This window comes from Vespula vulgaris, chromosome 2 (genome assembly GCF_905475345.1).
Source record: "Vespula vulgaris chromosome 2, iyVesVulg1.1, whole genome shotgun sequence".
Taxonomy (NCBI): Eukaryota; Metazoa; Arthropoda; class Insecta; order Hymenoptera; family Vespidae; genus Vespula; species Vespula vulgaris.
In genome coordinates, this window is record NC_066587.1 from 13,485,926 (window position 1) to 13,508,618 (window position 22,693).

Here is a 22,693-nt window from a genome sequence, read left to right on the forward strand (position 1 = left end):
GAATCCGGCCCGTCTTAAATTCGTATCTCTTGGATGCGCGCGACGCGATGAGAATATCGACGCCGGCCGGACTCCCTTCCCTCTTTCGGATATCGAGCTAGAGGTAGTAAATTTTTAACGATTTCACGGGATGGCCCGTTTTCGCATCTACCGATCACTCGTTAAATTGATCTTGATAAATCGCTTTGATAAATCGTAATCACCCGTTTCCCGTTGGATTTGATATCTTCCTTTATCTCTGAAAATTCATCTTTACCCGCATAAAACTTCTAAGTCGAGAAAATCACCGAGTTAACTCGCTTTAAGTATTGTGATCATACAACGGTGGATCTTCATCGGCTATCATCCTCGTCGTTGACGAACACCGATCGAATGCAGATTCGGCCAATGGAGCTCGTCCGTTGGGTCAGTGGGTCTCCTGCGGTTAACCGTGCTGGTACCGTAATGTCTTCGAGCGATAGGTCCTTCGTTTTTCAGGTCGGTCATCTCTCTAAAGCATCGCGATATGACCTCGCGATCTTTCGTCCTAGCAATGCCTAGTCGTTTCACAATCGGATAACTGTAAAACATGGCTCGTCTATAAAAAGCAACACGAGTAGGCGGTATTTTTAATTGTAACTTGATAACTATGTCACGTGTACGAGTTAAGGCTAAGTTAAAGAAAAAATATTTGAACCCGTATCAGACATTTTTCTCTTACGATTTCATATCTCGAGCTTGGAACCTCTGTAAACTAGGATACGTTGTAATCGATAATTACACGGTCCGTCGGTTTGCAAGCTACCGATGATATGATTTCGTGACGTTCAGAGAATCTTGAAGCATAAATGACTAGCGCCATTATCTCTGCTCCGGTTCATTAACATAGTCGATAATCCTCCCATGGATCCGACCGAATCGCATACGCACGATAAATTGCATTACGATAATTCTCGACCAAACTCGATAGTTCCCTTTATAGACTTGCGCGACTCTATACCAGATAATTTTAATCTTCTTGCTCGTAACGAAAAAGAAGGAAAGATAGAGAGAAAGAAGGAGAGAAGGAAAGAAAGAAAGAAAGAAAGAAAGAAAGAAAGAAAAAGAAGAACTGTCGTGTTCGTGCAATATTCAAGAATGTCGTTAGAAGCGATTACGTGTTTTCGAAGATAGTAAACTCTTTGGTACTCAACACGTTTATGAACGAGTAGGTGTAAGATCTGCGATAGAAATAGCGGAAACGATAAGAATTTCTATGTATCGTCGTTGAAAATTTATATCGTAAGGTTAACGCTATAACGAGGTAGTATCGTGTATTTGCCGAAGAAGAGAAAGGAAATTGAATGGACAAAAGTTGTCGGATTTGTGCACTTTATCGATTCAGATTCTCGTATTTTACACGGTTTCGTTTGGTTTCTCTCTTCATTCGATTCTCAGGCCAATGAAATTCTATCTCCCAATAACGTATACAAGAGCGCGAGTAAAGCAGTCATCTTGGAAATTTACATGGCTCACTTTTAGCTCGTGCTGCACGATGCGCTCGATATTGACTCCCTCCTCCTATCGAGTTTCTCGTCGTTTCTCATGGATGCCGATCCTTTCTAACTAGTCACGTCTTCGTCTCGCGCCACGAAGATCGACCATTATCCTGGGAGATTCGATTTTAAGAACACGCTAAGTGCTTCCGCCTGTCATCGAGCTGGCGATCTTTATTCGAAAATTGACCTTAACGAGTCCTCCTCTAGTTTTAAAATATTCGTATACAATCAAACGAATCTAATATCAGCTCAAATTGTATATCATTCGTTAGCTAATAAATTACATTGTATGATTAATTAAAATGAGATATAACAAACTAAATGGTTCGTTCGTTATTTCCATATATTAAACTTGGATTTAAAATAAATACATCATGTCGGAATGTTTTCATTCGCATCTTTTTACCAAGCAGGTGTTTACCGTAAAAATATGTAAATCAGTATGACTGTATTATCCCGTGTAATATATGGGTCAGTGAAACGACCCAATATTTACCGGCTGCTCGTAGATAGAAATACTTGGTTAAATAACACGTTAACTAATGATACCGAAGATGATTTTTTGTCGTTGATTATATCTTCAACAACGTCATTAAAAATCTTGGTTTGTTTTTTTTTCCCTTTTTTTTTCCGTTACCTCTTCAATCTAAAACGACATTATTCCAAGAAAACAGGAAATGTAAGATCGTCTGCTTCACGAAGAAAACGATCATCCGCATCATTTTTCACCAGAGAAAAAAGATCCATCAACGTCTCTCGATACACGCATAACTCTCGTACTACCTACGCACACACGTAATTCACGCCTTTCAATTCGGCCATCAGAAGAAGGAGGTAATACTTAACGTAATAACACGTTGATTGATACATACATACATATATATGTAACTAAGTATGCAGAGATAAGCGGTTCATCGTTATGAATGTACATTTATTTCCAACATATTTTTAACCGAATGGTTGACCGTCGATGATTTAGACGAGTAATTCAGAACGTTTCACGTAACTTGGAGCGTTTGCATCGCCATCTTTATCGTTATCGTTATCAGCGTTATTCTCTTTTCGCTATCGTAGTTCACGTAATTTTCTTCGATTGGAGACGAAATAAAAGGAGTCGGAAGAGGAAAGATTAAAGGAGGTCGTTAGACTTGGATAAAGTGATTTAACTCACCTGCCATGAGATAGTCCGAATATTTCTCTCTCTCTCTCTCTCTCTCTCTCTTTCTCTTTTTTCTATAATTTTATTTTTATTAACTCCGTCGTTTTGAACGTACAAACTGACATAATTTGCAAAACGAGAGAAGCCGTTATTATTAGTATTAATATTATTATAAACTCCGAGAAAACGGCCAGATGAAAAACTATTAATGCTAGAGCGTTCTTTTTCTTCTCTCTCTCTCTCTCTCTCTCTCTCTCTCTCTCTCTTAATTATATCCCATTAGCAGAAAGGAGATTCTTCTCGTTCTTACCTGGACGTCATGAAGTTAGCGTCTCGTTGAGAAAAACAGAGAGAAAGAAAATGCCTGGAACGATCTTCTTGAAAAATCGACGATTTGCTGTAAACGTGAGAGGAAACAAAGAGGTCTAGAAATGAATCGTTCTCGTTTCTTCGTTATAAAATGGGTTTTATTTTCTCTGTACCATATATGCTATGTACAACGTGTATTGTTACGGTACTGACAATGTATGACGCCGGCCATTCTCGGCGATCAAGGATACGTGTCGATAGTATAAAAAAAAAAAAAATGGAGAGTGAGAAGAAGATAAAAAAGAAAAAAGAAGTGACGAACGAAGCATACACATTCGTATATTACCTGCCGACGGGTCGATGGATTTATTTCGCTCTTTTTTAAATGGATTTTTATCATGATTATTATTATTACTACTATTATTATTTTTATTATTAAAAAACATGAGAAAATTTAATACGAAGCACGTGTAAAGAAGGGAAAATAAAAAATAAAAACTAAAAAAACAAAATAAAATAATTGTAGAGAGAAAAAAGTGGTCGTGACAGGAGTGCATATACGAAGTACTTCTCTCTTTCGATGCTTGCGTCGCTTGTTCTTCTTTTTTCGTTCGTTGCTTTATATCATTTCCGATATAGCAAGATTATTACGTTAACGTAGTAAAATAAATAAGCGATTACGCCCGGTGCGCCGATAATAATGTACGAAGGCTCGATTGTCGGGTAAGCTCTGTACGTGACGGAATTATAAGCGATTAAAACGTTTCGATTCGGCTCGGAAATGGACCGTGTCAAGGCCCGTACGAATCCGGAATCGATGCTGGAAGCTGGAAAAGAATTATCTGGGATTCGTGATGATTATGAAAAAAGGGATGCTCGAGGGGAAATCGTTTAACGATCATCCCAATCGGGCATGATGCGATGAAGCTGGAAAAAAAAGGAAGAGGAAAAGAGAGAATATATATTTATATGGAAAAGAGGAAGAGAGAGAGAGAGACAGAGAGAATAAAAGGCATATCTTGTCAAGGTACAGAACAGACTCGAACTTCTCGAGCTTTTCCACACTTTTTTTCTTTTCTTTTCTTTATGACGAAGCATAGTCGCGCACCTCAGGCTCGAGGACAAGCACCTACGTCTCTACGTTTGCGAATATTTACGGAAGATAAGAAGCAAGGGGTTGGCTAAAGATAGGGAGAGAAAGAGGGAAAGATCGAGATAAAGAGAAAGAAGAAGGAGTGAAGTAGCGAGTGATGGAAAACAAACGTAACCTTTGTTAAGTCGAGAATGGTTCAGGTTTGTGCACATTGGTCGCTCGAAAAAAGAAAAGAGGAAGAAGAAAGGGAGAAAGTGCGACAGGGAAATATGTTCGTATAAGCGGAAGCGACGACGCCAACGTCGACTTTTTTTCGCGCGACACTACCCTTTTCTCTCCCTCTACGTGTGTTTCGTGTACGGAGAGAAAGAGACGTACGTATTTTACGTATTTACGTAAACAAGGGAAAAATCCAGAGGAAAATTCCGGGAGCGTGGAATCTTCGTCGAATTTTTCGCGAGCGATCGTCCTCGAGCCCAATATTATTACAACCATTATCATTATTATCATTATCAATATCGTTATTATCATCGTTATCATTATTATTATTATTAATATTATTATTAATATTATTATATTATAATCGTAATTATCATCCTCGAGGCTTTCCTTTCTTTATGAAATAAAAAAAAGACTTATGCAATAATATTAAACGTAATAATAGTTAATCGATACATCATTGCTTGCACGTTTAACTCCCATCGTATACGACGTTAAAAAAAAATTGGAGTGAGATAAAATAGTAAAATTAGTTAGTTAGTTGAAAAGAAACCTTAGAGTCGACGGAATACCGGCAGTTTCCATTGATTTGAATCAAACGTTGCGCGTCTTCTCGATCCTTTTCTTCTCGATTGAGCGGCTTCCCGTTCGATCAAGTCGATGGAAAGTGCTCGTACCTTCATTATTTTTTTTTTTTCATTATTATTTTCTTTTACCACTATTTGCTTACTCGTATATTGCTACTTGTTTACGCGTACAATTTAGACGCGAGAAATTATTATTGTCCTTCGTCCTTTCTTTCTCTCTCTCTCTCTCTTTTTTTCTCTCGTGAATTCGATCGATAGATCGAGCATTGTATTTTTTTCTTTTTCCATTTCTTTGTTCTTTTCTTTTTCAATATCGAAAAAAGAGAAGGTAATGATTAGAAACGAAGGAATAATGTTCTCGCGTCTGATCGTACACCGGCGAAAGTGCACCGTGCGATTACGTTTCTAACAAAAAACGCGATGGCTGGGCACACGTTTCGCGATACTATTGAGATATTACGTTCGTTTATTATCGACGAACAGATTAAAAAAAAAAAAAAAGAGAAAAATTGACTCTACCCTCTCACCACAAAGCGGATTGAATATACTACCTCTTGCGTTAGCGAAAAATACTTATAGTTATCGTAATTGAAAGCGCTCTTTGTCGAGCTGTGACGCTCGCGATTAAAAAGAAAGAAAGAAAAAAAAAAAGAAAATTATATATATATATAAAAAAAAGAAAAAAAAAAACTCATTAGGCACCATCAGTCGGTATTTATCTGTGTATCGTACTATAGTATTGTATATGCATATGTATATTTATATATATATATACTTTTTTGTTATTGTTGTTAAAAGAAAAAAAAAAAAGCAAACAAATGAATAAGCGTAGAAGGGCCGGCGGAAAATCGTAGTATGAAGAAAACGAGCACCTTCTCGTGAGCGGAAAATCAAGCAAGTCAAATTTCACGGAGGAAGTTTGCGATCTTATCGAGATAGAGAGTGAAAAAAAAAAGCAAACTAATCGTGGCTCGGCATCGACAACAACAATAAAAAGAAAGAGAGAGAGATAAAAGGGAGGAGAGTGAAAAAGAAAGGAAATTTTGTTTCTTGCAGATAGATGGTAAAAGAGAGAATGATTTAACGTAATTTTTGTTTAAACGGTCAATTAAACTTTCTTGTCTTTTTCTCTTTCTGTCTCTCTCTCTCTCTCTCTCTCTCTTTTCCTCTCTTTTTCCATTTGCCTTGTTCTTCGACGTGCTCCACCCCCGCTTCTTCCTGTCTTCCTCGTAAATTATATATAATCCGGTCGACACGGCGATTGAAATCATTACTGACGGCACGAAAGTAGAAATTTATAAACGCGCCGTGACATTGGGAATACGCGTAGAGATAGAAAGAGAGAGAAAGAGAAAGGGTACGGACACGGAGACTACGTTTCCCCAACGTTGAGCGTAGCGGACAGGTAGTCATTATCCACGTATTCCACTGGTTAGATACATACGTACGGGAATAAACCACGAGCACGCTTCCCTCGTTTCCACCGTAGACAAACGTCAAACAGCAGAACAATTCAAAGTTCGGGTAACTGTAAGGTAAATTCCTCTATGGCAACCCGCTTTTCATCTCTCTTCCTCTCTCCATCTCTGTCTCTCTATCTCTGTCTATCTCTCGTCCTTTTCTATTATCGTTCACCCTGTCTGTTTGTCTTGACTAGCGTATTCTAATCTTCAACTTTCTCGATTAATTCGATTTCCCTACCACTTAGAGGGCAACGTCGAGAATCGACCAAGTCTCTTCGATAAGGTTAATCGATCTAAATTTACCTAGCGTAACTACCATCGCCTATGCTGAATTTCGATTGCTTAGCCACTTTGTTTTCTCCTCTCTATCTCGGAAATTCATATTAACTTCTGTCTAGATGTTAACGTTCGAACTACAATCGCTTCGTCTTCGCGCGAAATTCGAAATCAGTGTCGAGCAAGCAAAATCTCGATTACGAGAATCTTTTCGTTCCTAAGGGAATATTTTCTATTTTGCCGATAGCTATTTCTCTCGCTCATGATGAGAGCGAGAGAAGGACGAATACGTCGGCTTCAGATTGATAAGGTCACGCGTCGCGATGTAAATTAAGCCAGGAGATGCAGGACGGAGATGCAGGACGTGGCTAAGGTTTAGTTCGAAAGGGGAGAGATCGAGGTTACGTGAAGGAGATGGCTATCTCCGATGTGATCCAAAGCTATCCTCATCCTCATTCTCCTCCTCCTCCTCCTGCCCATCCTGCGTCTCTGCCTCCCTATAGGACCTCCCTTCCGTTCGCCGGCTGTGGGTACATCCAACCCTATCAAGTTCTACCCTGCAAGCTTAGCTTAGCCTCGAGACACCACAAGAGGCAATTAACCTTCCGCCAACCCCTTTGCGCGCGTACCACCCCTTCTCAACCACGTTCCCCCTCGTTCTCGCTTCTCCTTCCGTTTCTCGTGCTGCTCCAGCCGATCTCTCGCGCCTTCCTTGGCCCTCCCATCGTTACACCCGTTGATATCCTACTCGAAGCATCTGCATAATCACGCTCGATTCCCAATGCTAATTAGAGTCCATGGTGCGGTACCCTATCCTACGTAGCAAATACACGTCGACCTCCATCACCTTCGGAGCCGTGCCACGCCTCGGCTCCACGTCCGCGCGTATTGCCTCGGGAACGAAGGGTTAACGAGAAGCAGCCGGTTTGTCGGAAGAAGAAGGACAGACACAACCCCCAACCCTCTTCCTCTTCTTTTACATTTTCTACTTTCGTCTTCGTGCTTCTTCTTTCTTTAGCCAGGAACGACCGATCGAACTTCTTCGAGAAAGTATCAGCCAGCCATTCTTCTCTCACTTCTTTCCTCCCTCCCTCCCTCCCTCCCTCCCTCCCTCTCTCCCTTTCTTTCTTTCTTCACTTGGGGAGCTCGATCGATCGTTCCTTCGTAGAAAATTACGATAGTCTAAGCATTGGCAAATTGGATCGAAGATGCACGAGCGTAAGTCGCGCGATTAAAGATAGTAGAACTCGATCGATCGATGGCTTGGACGGAGAGCAACTTGGAATCACGTTTTACGGGGACACGCACACTCAAACACTCTGTTTACTAATCTCTTTTCTTTGTCCGTCCAAGCCGTCGTGCTTAATATCTATATTAAATCAGACTGCGCCGAGAATTTCGCGCGATTCCCGAGTACAAGGTAACGGACAAGTGCCAAGCGAGCTAGAAAAGATTCTATAAAAAGGAGAAGGGAAAAGGGATGAAGAAAGGAAGGAAGAACTAATCGAGATGATGAAAATCGAGGGACGCAACGGGAAGGAGATGGGAAAGGGGTAGGATCAAAGTAAGATCAAAGAATATAGAGAGTGAGAGATAAAAAAGAAAGCATTAAAAATCGTCCGTTCGTCGTGACAAAAGTCGGGACTCGCGCTTCGTGCGTCGTCGTTAACTACTCGCCATACGGTAGTATCGGATATTATAGTTTACTACGGATGATCGAGGCGCGGTAATAGGCGAGAAAGGGCGAAGATCGAAGAGGATTTAAAGATGACGGTGTGAGTCTCTCGACTTCAGAAACGACGTCCGGCGTAACCGGCGTCGTACAACTTACAGAGACTGTCGGTACGAGCTGAACCAGGCGAGTGCATGCCTGGTACCGATACCGATACCGAGAGAGCTTCCTGATGTTTTAACATTTGTCGACGTCGTTGCCAGGTAAAGGTCCATACTGCGATTATGGCAATTTGTGCGACGAGGAAGACCGTACCAGCCACGATTGCCTCGCCAAGATTTATGCAAACTCCCATCGATGAGCCATTAATGTCTTCGGTACTTTCGACGAAGACGGTGTCCCGTGTAGCCGACGTGCCGTTCGACGGTTTCCCCTCTCGTTCGAATCCAAACTTGTCCGTAATTTGGATCGATTGCACCAACAGCAGATCCTCTCGGCTCTGCGACGACGAGGTTGAACGACGACGACGACGTCGACCGAACGAGATTACGGATCTGAGCTCGCCCGTAGCCTCTTCCTGATCGCACTGTACCGGTTCGCAACTTGGCATACAGGGTGTCACCAATGCCCGGAACTGTACCACTTCCGAGCTGGGAAACTTGAACGCGTCGAAGTGCGAGAGTAGTATCTGAAAAGAAAATTTGAGAGGAACGTAACGTAACGATAAAAATATATTTATGATTGGAGTTGTCGGTGATATATATATATATAGGGCCTTAGAAAATTAATCATTTTTCAAGAAGATTTCACGATCCTTTCGAAAACTCAAACTGCTGAGATCAAGGAATAAGTAATAATAAAATTTAACAACCCGTACTAGAACGCCACGGGACTTTCCCTTTACAACGAATCGTTAAACTAAAATCACCGTAGAAGGTTCGTCGACTTTCGAACGGACGAAACGACGCTCTTACGAATCACAAAAAACTCTGTAATGAGTGCCGATCGTTAATTTGTACGTACCATAATGCAACGGGAAAGAACGCGAAGCTGTTTTTTATGGTATCAAACGAAAAGACGAAGAATGTTACCGAGAAAGTAGATAATAGGAATAGGAGAATGAAAAGAGAAGGGATGGAGGGAGGTTGCTGAACTACGTCGTATTTGTATCTTTTTGCGATACCGTCACGTGTTTATTTCTCTTGACTCGTGGTCGCGAAAACGTGGAAAAATGAAAAATAAAAGAAGGGAAAGCGAAGGAGGAGGGTGGAAGAGAAAAACGACCACCGAGCGTGCTTACGGCCGTGGAAACTGTTTTTGTTAGGGGTCCCTCGTAATTCGTACACGCTCGCGCGCATGTAAGACCGGCCGACCGAAATAAGCTTTGTCACATTAATCCTGAAATTCCTGAAAGCGGTCCTCCCTCCTCTCGCCCTCCTTCATCCTCCTCCCACCTTCTCGTAACCGAGGAGTTTCGTTCGTAGCCGCGAATATAACGGGAGTATAATCTTATCCATACGTTATACTCGCACAAATTCACGAGCGCAAATCGAAAAGAAAAAAAGATAGATTGTAGAAGGAAAGAGAGAGAGAGAGAGAGAGAGGAGATGGTTTTACTTAAAAAAAAGATGGTTCTACTTATTATTGTAAAAAAAATCGAGAGATACTAATAGTCAGAATGCGGATATACCTATTGGATTAATGTGTACGTGCTGAACCACGAGAATTATTGATTACTTAACGTAATATATGTAAAAGAAAAAGAGAGAGAGACCCGATGTACAAAACTGGTTCTCTTCCCTTTTATACGGCTGTTTCAGCACGGTTTTTTGCTCTTTATTAAGTAAGGTATAACAGCAATTACATGAGATTATGACACGATGGGGAAGAACTATAGTGGAGTTTCGTTTTTACAGTTGAGTTCGCAATTACCTGCGAGAAGGTGAAAGTATTCTATTCCGTCCTATCAATCTAATAATCCTTCCCTTTCGTTTCGTCTCGATAAACGTTGAAGCGCCTTTCGACGACAAATACTTCGAAAATTCTATCGTGTATGGAAAAATTTATCGTAAAACTCTCGTAATAGATGATAAAATATCTGGATTGACTCAAAGCGAATTGAACGAACTCGAATTGAAAAATTAGTTCGATCTTTCGAGTTGATCGATCGAAAAAGAATTTTCATTGGAGTTTTCCCTAAGGTAAAATTTTTATTCAAATCTGTTCACCCTCCTTTTCTTCGTCGATTAGTCAAAAGGCTCTTGAGAGAAGGTACGCGGTTAAGCGCCACGCGTTCTATCGTCGTTGTCGCTGTCGTCGTTGTCGTCGTTGTTCTTCTCCTCTCTTTCTCCCGTTGTAGTCTCGAAAACTGGTTTCTCCGCGCATTACCAAGTTCATCGTATTTACACACCGGGCACGTACATTATCGGTGGAAGTAAGACATTAAAATATGCTTCGTTCCGTGTACAGCTTCATTTAACCGCACTTCTTTGGCTTACTCGTCGTGTAGAGATGAAGGAACGAACGAACGAACGAACAAACGAACGTACGAATGTACGAATGTACAAACAAACGAACGAACGAACGAACGTACGTACAACTACGAAGCTTTATTAGTTCGACGTTATCTTGTTCAGTTAGAATGGCGGAAGGATAGGCTTTGCACTTGGACAAGAGAGAGAGAGAGAGAGAGAGAAAGGGAGAGACGCAGAGAAGAAGATGGAACGTAAGACTCGAAGATGGGTCGGTGAATTTGAAGGGTGTAAAGAGAACAAGGAGGAAGAAGAAGAAAAGCAGATCAAGGGAGACCGAGATGGATGTTAAGAAGAAACGAGTTCATGGCATCTGGTACACGTCGCGACTTCGAATGCGAAGGATCGTCGACGATGACAAAGAAACTGATGACAGCTCGAGAAGTCCGTTCATAAATGCACGACCTGAAGGTATCATTCTTCAAACGGCGTGTCTTTGACGCTCGTTTCACTGACGTTGAAATCTTTTCTGTCTTTATTAAGTCACTTTCCGTGTTTCGTTTCGATCCGTTCCGAATGTAATCGAAAGAAGAGAAGAGTTCGATTCTTACTCGAAGCCAATCGAAAATTAAAATTATCTTTAATTTTTTGCTTCTTAAGGATTACTAAAAGTAGCAAGATTTATATCTTTGTCCGAGAATGTCCTGTCAATTGGCGAGAATGATTTTTATCGACAAAAAAAAAAAAGAAAAGAAAAGAAAGAGAAAAAGAGAAAAAACAAAGCTGAAGGGAATACGAAGCCACGGTACTTTATCACGAGAACCATTTGCGTCTTATAACTCCGTACGATCTTTTGCGTGCACCGACAAATCGTGACGACGATATGCGACTTTGTTCCGCACAAATATCGGGCCATACATTTTAGCCATACAAATATCGGGATTTCTCGTAATGTAAGCGCACCGATATATTCGCGTCGACGCGAAATGAAAATCTCTGATCTATGGTTTCGTTCTTTTCTCGAAAAGACATTTTTGATGATCGAATTCGAAAGTAAATTCATTGGTTCGTTCGAACACATGCGCGTATGGTTTGCGACGATTAGTCGATGAACATTCTATTATCTGATTGATATTTCCGGAGTTTACTCTGAAAGCAGTCTGTTCGAAACGTTATTCTCGATAAAAGAACCGCGTGGTCACATTTTTGACGTTTTATTTTACCTACCAGGATAGACTATTCTTCTCCCTCTCTTTCTTTCTGACTCTTCGAGTTTCAATCTCGAGCTTGAAGACCTCGGTTCTCTTTCTCGATAAAAGATTACGTTTCGAAAGAAGGCCGGCAGCTGCGAGGCGCCGGGAAATAATTTCGTCGAAAGGTTCGTCGACGTTGACGACGCCGACGACGGCAGTAAGGATCGGTGGTTACCATTTTTCGTCTTGGAAAACTTTTCCGAATGGTCGATGTAACGCGCCATTGTTTAAACAACGAGCATCGTTAGGTGTTACATCGCGTACCGAAAAAGAAAATGTAGACAACGAGAGAGAAGTAGGAGGGAATTTTTAAAAAGAGAAAATACCTTTTTTTTCTTCTTTTTTTGCTCTTTGTTTTTCTCTGACGATTTTTCGATAGTCGTTGTTGTAAACAAATGGAGGAATAAAAGGAAAGGAAATAAAAAGAGAACAAAAACAGAAGAGAGAGAGAGAGAGAGAAAGGGATAGGTAGAAAGGTTGGCAGAGAAACGTGTCAGACGAAACTCTACAACACGTTGACGAGTTAAACGATCTTTCTCGTTTAGAGGTAGTCAAACCTACCCGTATATACGTCCATTACCAAGTCGTAATGACGTAGCCTGCGTGAAACGGCCTTGTCACGTCACGGAATGCGATCGTCAACGTCGTCGAATACTATATCAAAACCGTCGTTGCCTCGCTAGATTTTATCGTTCTCGCGACGTACCAAGCCCCAGGAATAACCTCCCACTTCTTCTTGTATTTCACGAGTACCCGATAAAGTCGCCAACCGGCGAACGATGCGTTTTATTTTGAATTACGATTCGCCGTCTACGTTGGAACGAGTTTCTTGTTTGACTCTCGAGTTAGTTCGATCCGACGTTTCGAAGGAAACATCGAATTCCTTCGAAAAGCAACGTTTTTCTTGCGCCTGTTTCTTTTCCTCGTTTCTGTCATCGAGACGTTTGCTCGTTGCGAAGTATCGAGAGAATTGTTACGAAAGTATTGTTATTCTATAAGCGTAGACCGTAGTAAGTATTTCACGAAAGAGGAAGAAGAGTCGGATCGGAAAAGAAAATCGATCGTTAGGAGGCGTCCTCGATGCAACCAAGTCATTGCTCGTCTTCGGCCGGTGCAACATTGCCATCATCGATGATATACCTGCCCGATTTATTTCTTACCATCGCGTTACCAGATATAAATTCACTCTTCGTTTCTACCTCGGACTGTTATTACTTGATAATAAAGCGATATTGCGCCGATCTTGCCGCGGCGCGAGCTAGCAAATGACGCGGAACGTCGATTTAACGAGCCAGCCTGCCCCTCGTACGTTTCTTTCTCTCTCTCTCTCTCTCTCTCTCTCTCTATTTCTCCTACTCCACCTATCGCTTCCCCGCCCCCACCATTCTCTCCTCATCTCATACTTTCATCTCCGACCTGTCACGATCGTAACGATACACACGCTCGTTTTCTTTCCCGGTACATAAATCGACGAAGCAAAGCCTCCGCCGGATCGATAAAGATCGCAGCCCTCCAGGAGACGAGGACGATCGACGAGACGTTTGCTAATAATTTCACGAGGAAACGACTATTTACTTCCTCGTAATATGCCCTGAGAGGAGACCTTTATTAGCGTTTCTTTCATTATGTTACTCGATGTACGATTCCGTGCAATTAAGACTCTCCTTGGCGAAGAGGATAATCGAAGTCGATGTGAACCGTTAATAATTCCCCCACTCCGCCTCCTACTCTCTCCCTCTCTCTGTCTCTCTGTCTCTCTCTCTCTTTTTTTCTATCTCTCTCACTTACTCGAACTCTTCGTTCGAGCGGATAAACTAAGATTTCTTTTCCCCTTAGGTTCAATCATTTCCTTCCAACCGTATCCGTATTAACACAACGAGATTCCTCGTGAAAAATTTTCTAATAGTTCACCGGCTCGATTCGACTCCAATCGAGAATAATTTCTACGTTTTCGCGAAATTGGTGACGCTAATAATCGTTTCTACCAGCAGCAAAGGCTTGCTCGTCAAGGGCATGTTATCATCGAAGCCGACATCGAGTTGGATGACGATGGCAGCGGCGTACCGCTCGACGCGACCTATTATGGTACAAGGAAATTGCTTCCCGTCGTAAAATCCATCGAAGTGATTGATTAGCATAAAGGTAAAGAGAGACTGGCTGACTCGTGCCTGACTGCTTCCACTCTATCTCTTTCCGTCTCTCTCTCTCTCTCTTACTTTCTTCCAACCAACCTCGTCAATTCCCGCAGAATCTCCGTTCAATATTCTAATATCCATATTTGAAATAAACCATCTTGTCCCCTTAAACCTGTCCTACACGAGTACCAATATTATCAACGTTAATAGTCTCTAATCGTCTTGTCGTTCGCGTGCATGGTATCTCCAAGCTGTTCACTTTGTTATTTTAGCTTCTTTTTGTCGGTTCATCCTTTTCCAACGCTATAATATCGAGTTTTGACGTTTTTTCTTGCCAGGCAAAGTGTCAGGATATTAGAGAAACGATATTGACTTTTTGCGAAGAACGTAACAGCGGTCTTTGGTATATAAGTATCTTTACGTGACTTGTTTGTCATGCAAGCGAAGCGTTAGTCGTAAAACTCAAGAGAATGAAAGAATAGAGAAAGCTTTGTTGTGACGTTCCCGTGATTAGATACGAGGGGTGATAATATCACTGGCAATCCGGTGAATGATAAGAATCAACAGTCTTGCGGAAGGATAACTTGTTAAAACGGATAGTGAGCACCAATCGCATTTACCTTTCTTACTATCGCGAGGAGGAAGAAGCCGTCTGTATAAAACGTCAAAGAAGCGAATGCAAAAGAAGTAGATATGAGCGCGGATGACGAAGCGCAAGAAAGAAAACCTTGTTTACTTTATGCTATCGTCTAAGATGAACGCGTTTAACTTCTCCCAGTCGTTGTAATAGTCGTTCCCGTGGTAGACGAGCTTGTTGGAACGTTACTCGTTACCGGTATTATTAGGTAGTTACATGTGTCCGATGAGGTAACCGAAGAAAGACTATTAAGGCAAACGCTGACCCAAGAGGGTTGTTTTAACTAGGAATAACAGGAGTCGGAGATGCGGTGTGCTAAGGTATAATGGAGAACTCACCTTGCCGGAGGTTGCGGATTTGTAAAGGGGTCCCATGATCACGTGGTCGGTGGGACAGCCGTCGGAATCGATCAAGACGATTTCGCTGGAGTCGACGCCGTCCATAGCGACGAGTTCTCGAACGAAAATCTCGTAGGGGCTGTTGGGATCGAGAATCTCGAATTTGAGAGCCAATGGGTCGCCGACTTCGGCAGAAGGGATCGCCTCGTTCCCACTGCGATCGGTGATCTTCATCGCAACGTTCGGAGAATCGACAATCACTTCTTCCGACAAGGCTGGCGTGATGTCACCGTGCACGCCGAGATCGACTTCGTTCGAGACCGTCTTATTGGTCAAATCGTATTGGCAGGTCACTGCGAGGCCAAGGTCGGAACTCGTCACGATCGTGTCGTGATGCTGAATCACCACGTCGTTCAGATATCGGCCAAGACCCTGCTGTCTAATGTTGCACTCGAGATCGTCGTAAGCCATTCGAAGTTCGAATTCGAGAGCTCCCTTCACGTCTTGCACGCACGAGTTCGGCGATCCCTTTGCGTATACCTTTCCGTAAAAGAGCTTGCTAGTTTGGATTCTCGTTACCATATCTCCAGCTCGGCAATCGATTGTAACATTATAGCACGAACTCAGCTCGTACGTCGATGCTTCCGCCACGTCCAAATAAGGTTCCTGAAATCATAGAGATATGTAATCTCCCGTCAATTAATTCTTCTTTCCCAACTAATAATACGCGTTGACTAAACAAAATGATAAATCAAACGAATATCTTATTTGAGTCAATCTAAATTTCATCAGAGAAATATTCGCTCGGATGACAAGCAAATTTCTCTGATATTATTTGTAAATTTGCTCGATTATCCACAAAGGATCATTCGTCTATCGATCGCGTAGATCAAATTTTATTAATTTGTATAGTTTAAATTCCATGATCATATAACCGAGTATATCTATATCGTCACGTGTGAATGCGTGGACTCTACGATTAATTTGATTCTGAAAAGCAATTTGGTTTCGTTCATTGAAATCGTACGTACATTCAACGAAACGTTAAATTACATATTTTCGACGTGCGTTTATCCTGATACATATCCATCTAGAGATTATTTTAATACTAGTTACTTTTATGGATTTACGTTTTATCGTTGGTTATTCCATTTCCTACGTTCACGAATGCATCCTCGGAAAACGAAGTTTCTCTTCTTTCTTTTCGCTCCAGAAACGCGACTGCAAAGGCTCGACGGACAAAGCATCTGCGGTGGAAACTAGATTTTCCGCGAATACGCTCTACGGCGGTCCGTCTCGATCTGTTTTACGCGTACTCGATGTAATCGGGTTTTACGGAAAGTCTCTACTGTCCGTTCTCTATATCCCCGCCTAACACGATGAAACGAAACAAATGGGAAATTCACGAAACCTTTCTCGGTCTCGAAATCGTTTTCTACGTTTTTAGAAATTTCTATTTCCGACGTTAGATCTAGAATTTCATTCTTTTTTCTTTCTTTCTTTTCTGTTCTTTCTTTTATATGATTAGCCGTAACGCAGCGACGTTCTTACCTGAATGTCCGAAAGAGTGGCTCTGGAATGATGGCTAAGACGGCAAACCATATCACCGGTGTCACCGTAATCGTAAGAATGACAACGGAAGGGCGAATTCAAGCACAATTCGCGACATTCCTCGGATGTACCAACGTCCTGATAAACCGAATCGACGGTCTTGAGAATACGACCGCTAAGCTTCTTGAATTCGCACAGTTTTACTGGCTCCTCGACGCAATGATTTTCGAGATAATCAAAGTCCTTAGCCGTTTGAAATGCACTTGAACCAGCCACCGTTAATCGGTCCATATCCGAAAGTTCGCAAGTTTTCGTCGCATTTGCATAGTTGGCCGATCTGGAAAATAAGATAATAAAAAAATACTTAATTGTAAAATACGATTTCTATTTTCGATATCAAGTGAATCTTAATTACTCTACTATCACGGCTATCGACATTACATTAACGAGCGAATTACTCGAAAGCAATTAAATGTACTAATTTATATCGATTCAATAGCGACGCCATCGTAGAATCGAAACGTTTTTAATTACAAAGAAAATAGAAGAGAGACAGATAAAATCTCTTTGCGATTGCAACAACAATCGTATATTACTTTATATCTCGAATGGAACTCGCTTCGCGAGAATCACGACCGGTTTCACGCGCGAAGAGGAAATTTCAACTGTGGTGGGATGCTTTGCGTAGGGATTCGTGAGGCTTGGTCAATACTCTTGGTTACGAACGATCGAGATTTCTATCGTAAAGGACGTAAGCGGTATTAGTACTTCCTTGGTAGGAAGGCCGGATTAGCGACGAGTTCTCGCTTTAACGTCGAAATAACCATTCTCGCAAGCCACAGAGAGAGAGAGAGAGAGAGAGAGAGAGAGAGAGAGAGAGAGAGAGAGAGAGAGAGAGAGAGAGAGAGAGAGCAAGAGAGAGAAGAAAAAACGAGGGAAAGCATAATTGTAAGGGTGACACTTGCCGACGCAAAGTGCATCATTAATTCGCGAATCTTGACTAAGAAACTGGACGGCTATCGGCCAGCGTATATCCCAACGATAATGAAATGTAAATGCGTTTATAAGACTTAACACGAAAGGGAGTTCGGTTAGAGAAGTAAAGAAGAGAGAAAGAGAGAAAGAGGTCTTAGAGGCACGACGTTATCGGTCGCTCGCGTTCGTTCGAGCATTCGTGGCTTCGAGCATCGCGTGCGACTCGTCCCCTAAGAAAAATCGATTTCTCGAAACGCCTTCGGAACCTTCGCATTTTCTTCCTCTTTTTCTTCTTCTTCTTCTTCTTCTTCTTCTTCTTCTTGTTCTTCTTCCATCAGCTTACGCTTTTTCTTTTACTTATTCTTTGCCGAAGCCTACGGGCTCTTCTTCCATGGAATTACGTAAAGAGAAGAGAGGTCTTAGAAGATCGTAACGGTAGGTAAATGTGCACATCGAGTGCGCCACGCGACCGAATAGAATGTATATTTCACACGTGCGTATACGTATGTAGATGCTCTACATTCATAAATCCGACGATTCTTTCTTCTTCTCTTGATTATATCATACAAAATATTAAAAAATTCATTCGGAGAAATGAGATCTCGAGGTTAATTACATTTGGAAGCACGTTAATCGAGAAACAGACGAACGGTCTATTCATTCCTTATCTACGATTTATATCTATTTCGATCTAATTGAAATTTCTTTTCTTTATTTTTTTCTTTTTTTCATTCCATAGTTTGCAAGATAACGTATGATCTTCTTCTGTACATCGAAAGAAAGTATGTTACGTGTAAGATAAAGAGAAGTAGAACAGAGGATGGCAATGATTAATCGCATGGATTTGAAACTTCTGAAACCTAGCATTGTCTCTCTTTCCTTCTCTATCTTTACGTCCTCGCACGCGTATTAACTTCGTCACAAAAGTTAGTATCAGCCGTCGCATACAATGAATCAAAATATACTCCTAACGGTGCAAGACCAAATTTATTCCACCTTCGCTCCATCGATTTCGGATTATATTGCCTTAAGACTTGAATAATATTCATGGGTTGCACCGTTATGATTTCAATATTCTCTTGGAGCTGTCTCTTTCTTTTTCTTTCTTACACACCCTCTTCCGTTTACGAAGAGTGGAAAATCGCTACGGCCTTACACGATCCGTTCGTGATAAAACCCCGTTGGCTTCCTTCGAGAATATAATCTAATAAACGCAGCCCCCAAAGTTCTTCGCGATTATTGGAAGACGCCCTCTTTAAAGATCGCATTTCTTTTTACATCGACCTTACGCCGATTACGTGCCTTCTCTTTTCTATTCTCCGGCCGTTTCGATCTAAGTATAATATTCTATGACAATAATATGGAAAGAATCATAAAAATTTCCTACGACTGACGAAGGATCGAATTATCTATCGGGAATCTTTTCGAATGGATTCTGTTCTTTTCCAATTCGATTTTATAGAAAAAGCTTTTATTCGTTCCTACGTTCTAGGAAATATGTAGTTAAGAAGGTGGATATATCGAAGTAGAAAGTTTTCAAGAAGAGAAAGAGATGAAGGTAAGGATAAGGTCCAAAGTAGGATATTATTGCCCAGAGACCTTTACCTTTGAAAAAGAAACCGAAAAGATACGGGCACTAAAAGCCGAAATCTTCCAACTTTTAGATGGACGGACGATCCCGTATCTCTCTTGCTAAATAATTAATAGAAAAAAAAAGGGGTAAAAGAAGTCTGCTTAAACAGTACGAACTGCTGGGATCTAAGGCAAAACTTGGCCGTCGTTTCAAGAACGAGGTTTTTCTTTAACTTTGGACAGAAAAGTGGTAGAAGGGTGTTAGAAAAAGGGTATTCGAGAATAGAAGCTCGTAAAATGATATGAATCGACTAGAAGAGCCCGTTGGCAATGTCGCACTAACTAAACTAAAAGAAAACAAAAGGACAAAACTACGATAGTCTATTGCACGATGATAACGACTTTCTTCTCCTTCTCTCTCTCTTCTATCTTTTCTATTCTCTCTCTCTCTCTCTCTCTCTCTTTCTCTCTCAGCGATTTTCTCTTCGGGAATCGGGACAAAAGATATGCCGCCTTCGTCCCGTACAACTTAGAGTAAATCTCGAGGGAAATTTTAACCTCCGAAGCAGATGTTAAATGCGAAGTTAACTTCAGGGAAGTGATGCTCCACCCTCTTTTCCCCCACTCTTCTCCTTCTGTTTTCCTTCTCCCTCCCTCCCTCCCTCCCACCCTCTCTCTCTCTTATCTTATTCATTTCAATACTCTTTCCTTTTTCTCTTTAGGTTTTTCTTCTCTCTCTCTCTCTCTCCCTCCCTCCCTTCCTCCCCTCCTCCCACCCTCTCTCTCTCTCTCTCTCTCTCTGTCTCTATCTTCTTCAGACACTTTTCCTCGGCATACTATTCCGAACAAATGGCGAGACAAAAAAGACGACGCGGATCAAGACGCGGGTGCGCCGTGGATAAAAGGAAGAGAATAAGGAGGATGAGAAGAGGGCCAGAATGGAACGGGAGGCGGCTGTCGCTGGAAAAGAATTACAAGTGGCTCGCCCCGCTGCATCTCGATGAATCTCAAATTATTCGTCTTCCATGAAGACACAAGTGTTTCTCTCGTCTTTCTCTATTCTCGCACTCCTTCTCTATCCTTTCCTTTCGAGCGAGTTCTATCAATACGAAATAAATGGGGGGAGAGGAAGGGCGATGGATAACTCGGCCGTAGTGACGTCAATGTCGATGCAAGGACGTACGAGTCGTACAACAACGTCGATGGTACCGTGTTACGTGAGTCGATAGAAACAATTTTCTTCGCTTGCGTGCACGCAGAAAGCAAAGAGGAGAAGTTATATTTTTCTCCTTTCGCCAACTTTTTCGTTTTCGACTTTCGTGTTTCTTCGAACATTTCTCACGTTATTTATAAACATGTCCGATCGACGCCGACGGCATTTTTCCCGAATTGATCGCAACAAAAGAATTATGGAAAGAAAAACGTGGTGGTGGATATAAAGCGCATTCGATAAACATTTCCAAGCATGTAATTCGACGCGTCGACTATGTCAAGAGTTTTTCTAAGGGTTTACGTGTTCCGATATTAACGATGACTCTTCGAAAAAAACAAGATGGGAAAGCGTTTGGGCGAAGGGAGAAGGATGAGGAAAGCGACTAATTTGCATTATTCTTTTGTATCCTTTCCCGAGCGACGGTGTACCGAGCGAATAATCCCAGCAGACACGGATAAGCGTATATATTAACGATTCTCGAGCAAAAAGCGGTTGCTCGGACGGTCATAGTCGTACGCGCCCAGCCGCGTTTCATATCTGCAACATTATTTACCCTGTGCGCCGAGAGCGCGTAATATCCGAATTAACTAATCAGCTTTAAATTTTCGTGAAGCGGGAAATCTCTTTCTTTCTCTCTCTCTCTCTCTCTCTTTCTCTCTTATAGATCGACTTGCAAAACACATAGCAACATTTCGAAAAGCATTAATAATGCTTTCTATAAAAATATTTTGGTATTATTATATAATCTTTCATTTTCATGGTTCCTTTCGTAGGCATTAATTATAAATCCAAATTGCATCTCTATTGGAAAAATAATCGGTTTACAAGATTGTACAATGCACGTAATATTCTTTTGTCCGTGATAATAATCCTTTTTCCCCGTGAAATACGATTTGGAATCTCTTCGTGTCGTTAATGTATATCGAAAATATTGAGAATATTTCGGGCGCGTTCGCGAGTAATGACAGATATCGATAAAAGTAATAAAAGAATAAAAATTAAAAAAAGAAAAGAAGAATGAAAGACCGGTGTAGTATATCGGTGGTTTTGGAAGAGATCTTTCTACACGAACGTGTTATTACTCGGAAATATACGTCATCGTCTACGCAATCCTGTGATGCATTGCGCGTTCAGCCACGATCACCAGGCGAGACGCCCTCTCTGGGATTCGAAATGCTTTCTATCTCTCTCTCCTCTCTCTCTCTCTCTCTCTCTCTCTCTCTCTCTCTCTCTATTCGCCCTTCATTCGAGATTGCGAGTATCTACCAAAGCGAGCTACCCTCTTTCCTCTCGCTCTCTCGCTTCTCGACAAATGGCCACAATTACGTACATGTGCTAATACATGACCTATACTAGCAGTTGAGACTACCTCTCTCTCTCTCTTTCTCTCTCTCTTTCTTTTTCTCTCTCTTTCTCTCTTTCTCTTTCTTCTCGTTCTCCTCTCATTCTCTTTATAAGCGAACAAAGTGCAGCACCACGAATTGCCGTTTACTCTCGATGTTCGTGTCCAATCCACCATCTCCTACTCTCTCTCTTTCTCTCTCTCTCTCTCTCTTTTTTTCTCCAGATCTTTTCCTTCGAGCTACCTCGATGCAACCCCTCACAAGAGAGAAAGCAGTACAACTCGTTCGTCGACGTGTTATCCACGGGAGCAAAACGGACCATCGTTTACGAGCTAGGTCGTCGTGCGCTTTCTCAAGCTGTCGTCGTGATTCTTTTCTTCCTTCTCTTCCTCGTCCTTTGTGGTGCTAGCGAAGAGAGAAAAAGTACGCGAGAAAAAGAAAGAGAAAGCAACGGGGACTCTAAGAACGAACTAAGTGGTCCGTTGCTTTTTAGAAACGTTTCTGTGTCCTCTCACAACGGCCGGAGATTTTAACGTCTCGCTTTGTCGCACGCTTTTCTTATCATTCAGGAAAGAAAGAGAAAGAGAGATGAGCAAACAGCGAGCGAGCGAGCTCCGCTTTTGGAGATTTATTCTGTAGATAAGAAGGATATGTCCAACGATTAGCTTCCACTTTGCATTGCCTGCCTATTTAAAGTTTCCCTTTATACTCTACGAAACAACAACAAAGGTAGAAAAAAATATAGAAAGGAAAGGATAAAAGATAAGAGGAGGAGAAGGAGGAAGAAAAAGAAATAAAAGGAAAAAAAGAAAAGAAAAAAGAAAGAAAGCTTAATGCAGACGATGGAGATCGAGTACGTTGAAGGAGTATTTCGTTCTATCTCACGGCGATCGGCTGCCTAGATATGATT

The 22,693-nt window shown here is 41.6% G+C and overlaps 2 protein-coding genes across 2 annotated transcripts in view; one reads left to right on the forward strand and one right to left on the reverse strand.

Annotated features, from left to right (window-relative positions):
- Nucleotides 1–22,693, forward strand: part of LOC127062034 (autophagy-related protein 16) — a 332,953-nt gene that overhangs the window by 125,878 nt on the left and 184,382 nt on the right. The window lies entirely within an intron of this gene.
- Nucleotides 7,754–22,693, reverse strand: part of LOC127062029 (uncharacterized) — a 155,124-nt gene continuing 140,184 nt past the window's right edge. Inside the window, exons 5-7 of the mRNA XM_050989602.1 lie at nt 16,681–17,017; nt 15,130–15,795; nt 7,754–8,983 (exon numbers count right to left, since the gene is read on the reverse strand). Of these exons, the coding sequence (XP_050845559.1) occupies nt 8,414–8,983; nt 15,130–15,795; nt 16,681–17,017 (1,573 nt within the window). The 3' untranslated portion in view covers nt 7,754–8,413. The remainder of the gene's footprint in view (nt 8,984–15,129; nt 15,796–16,680; nt 17,018–22,693) is intronic.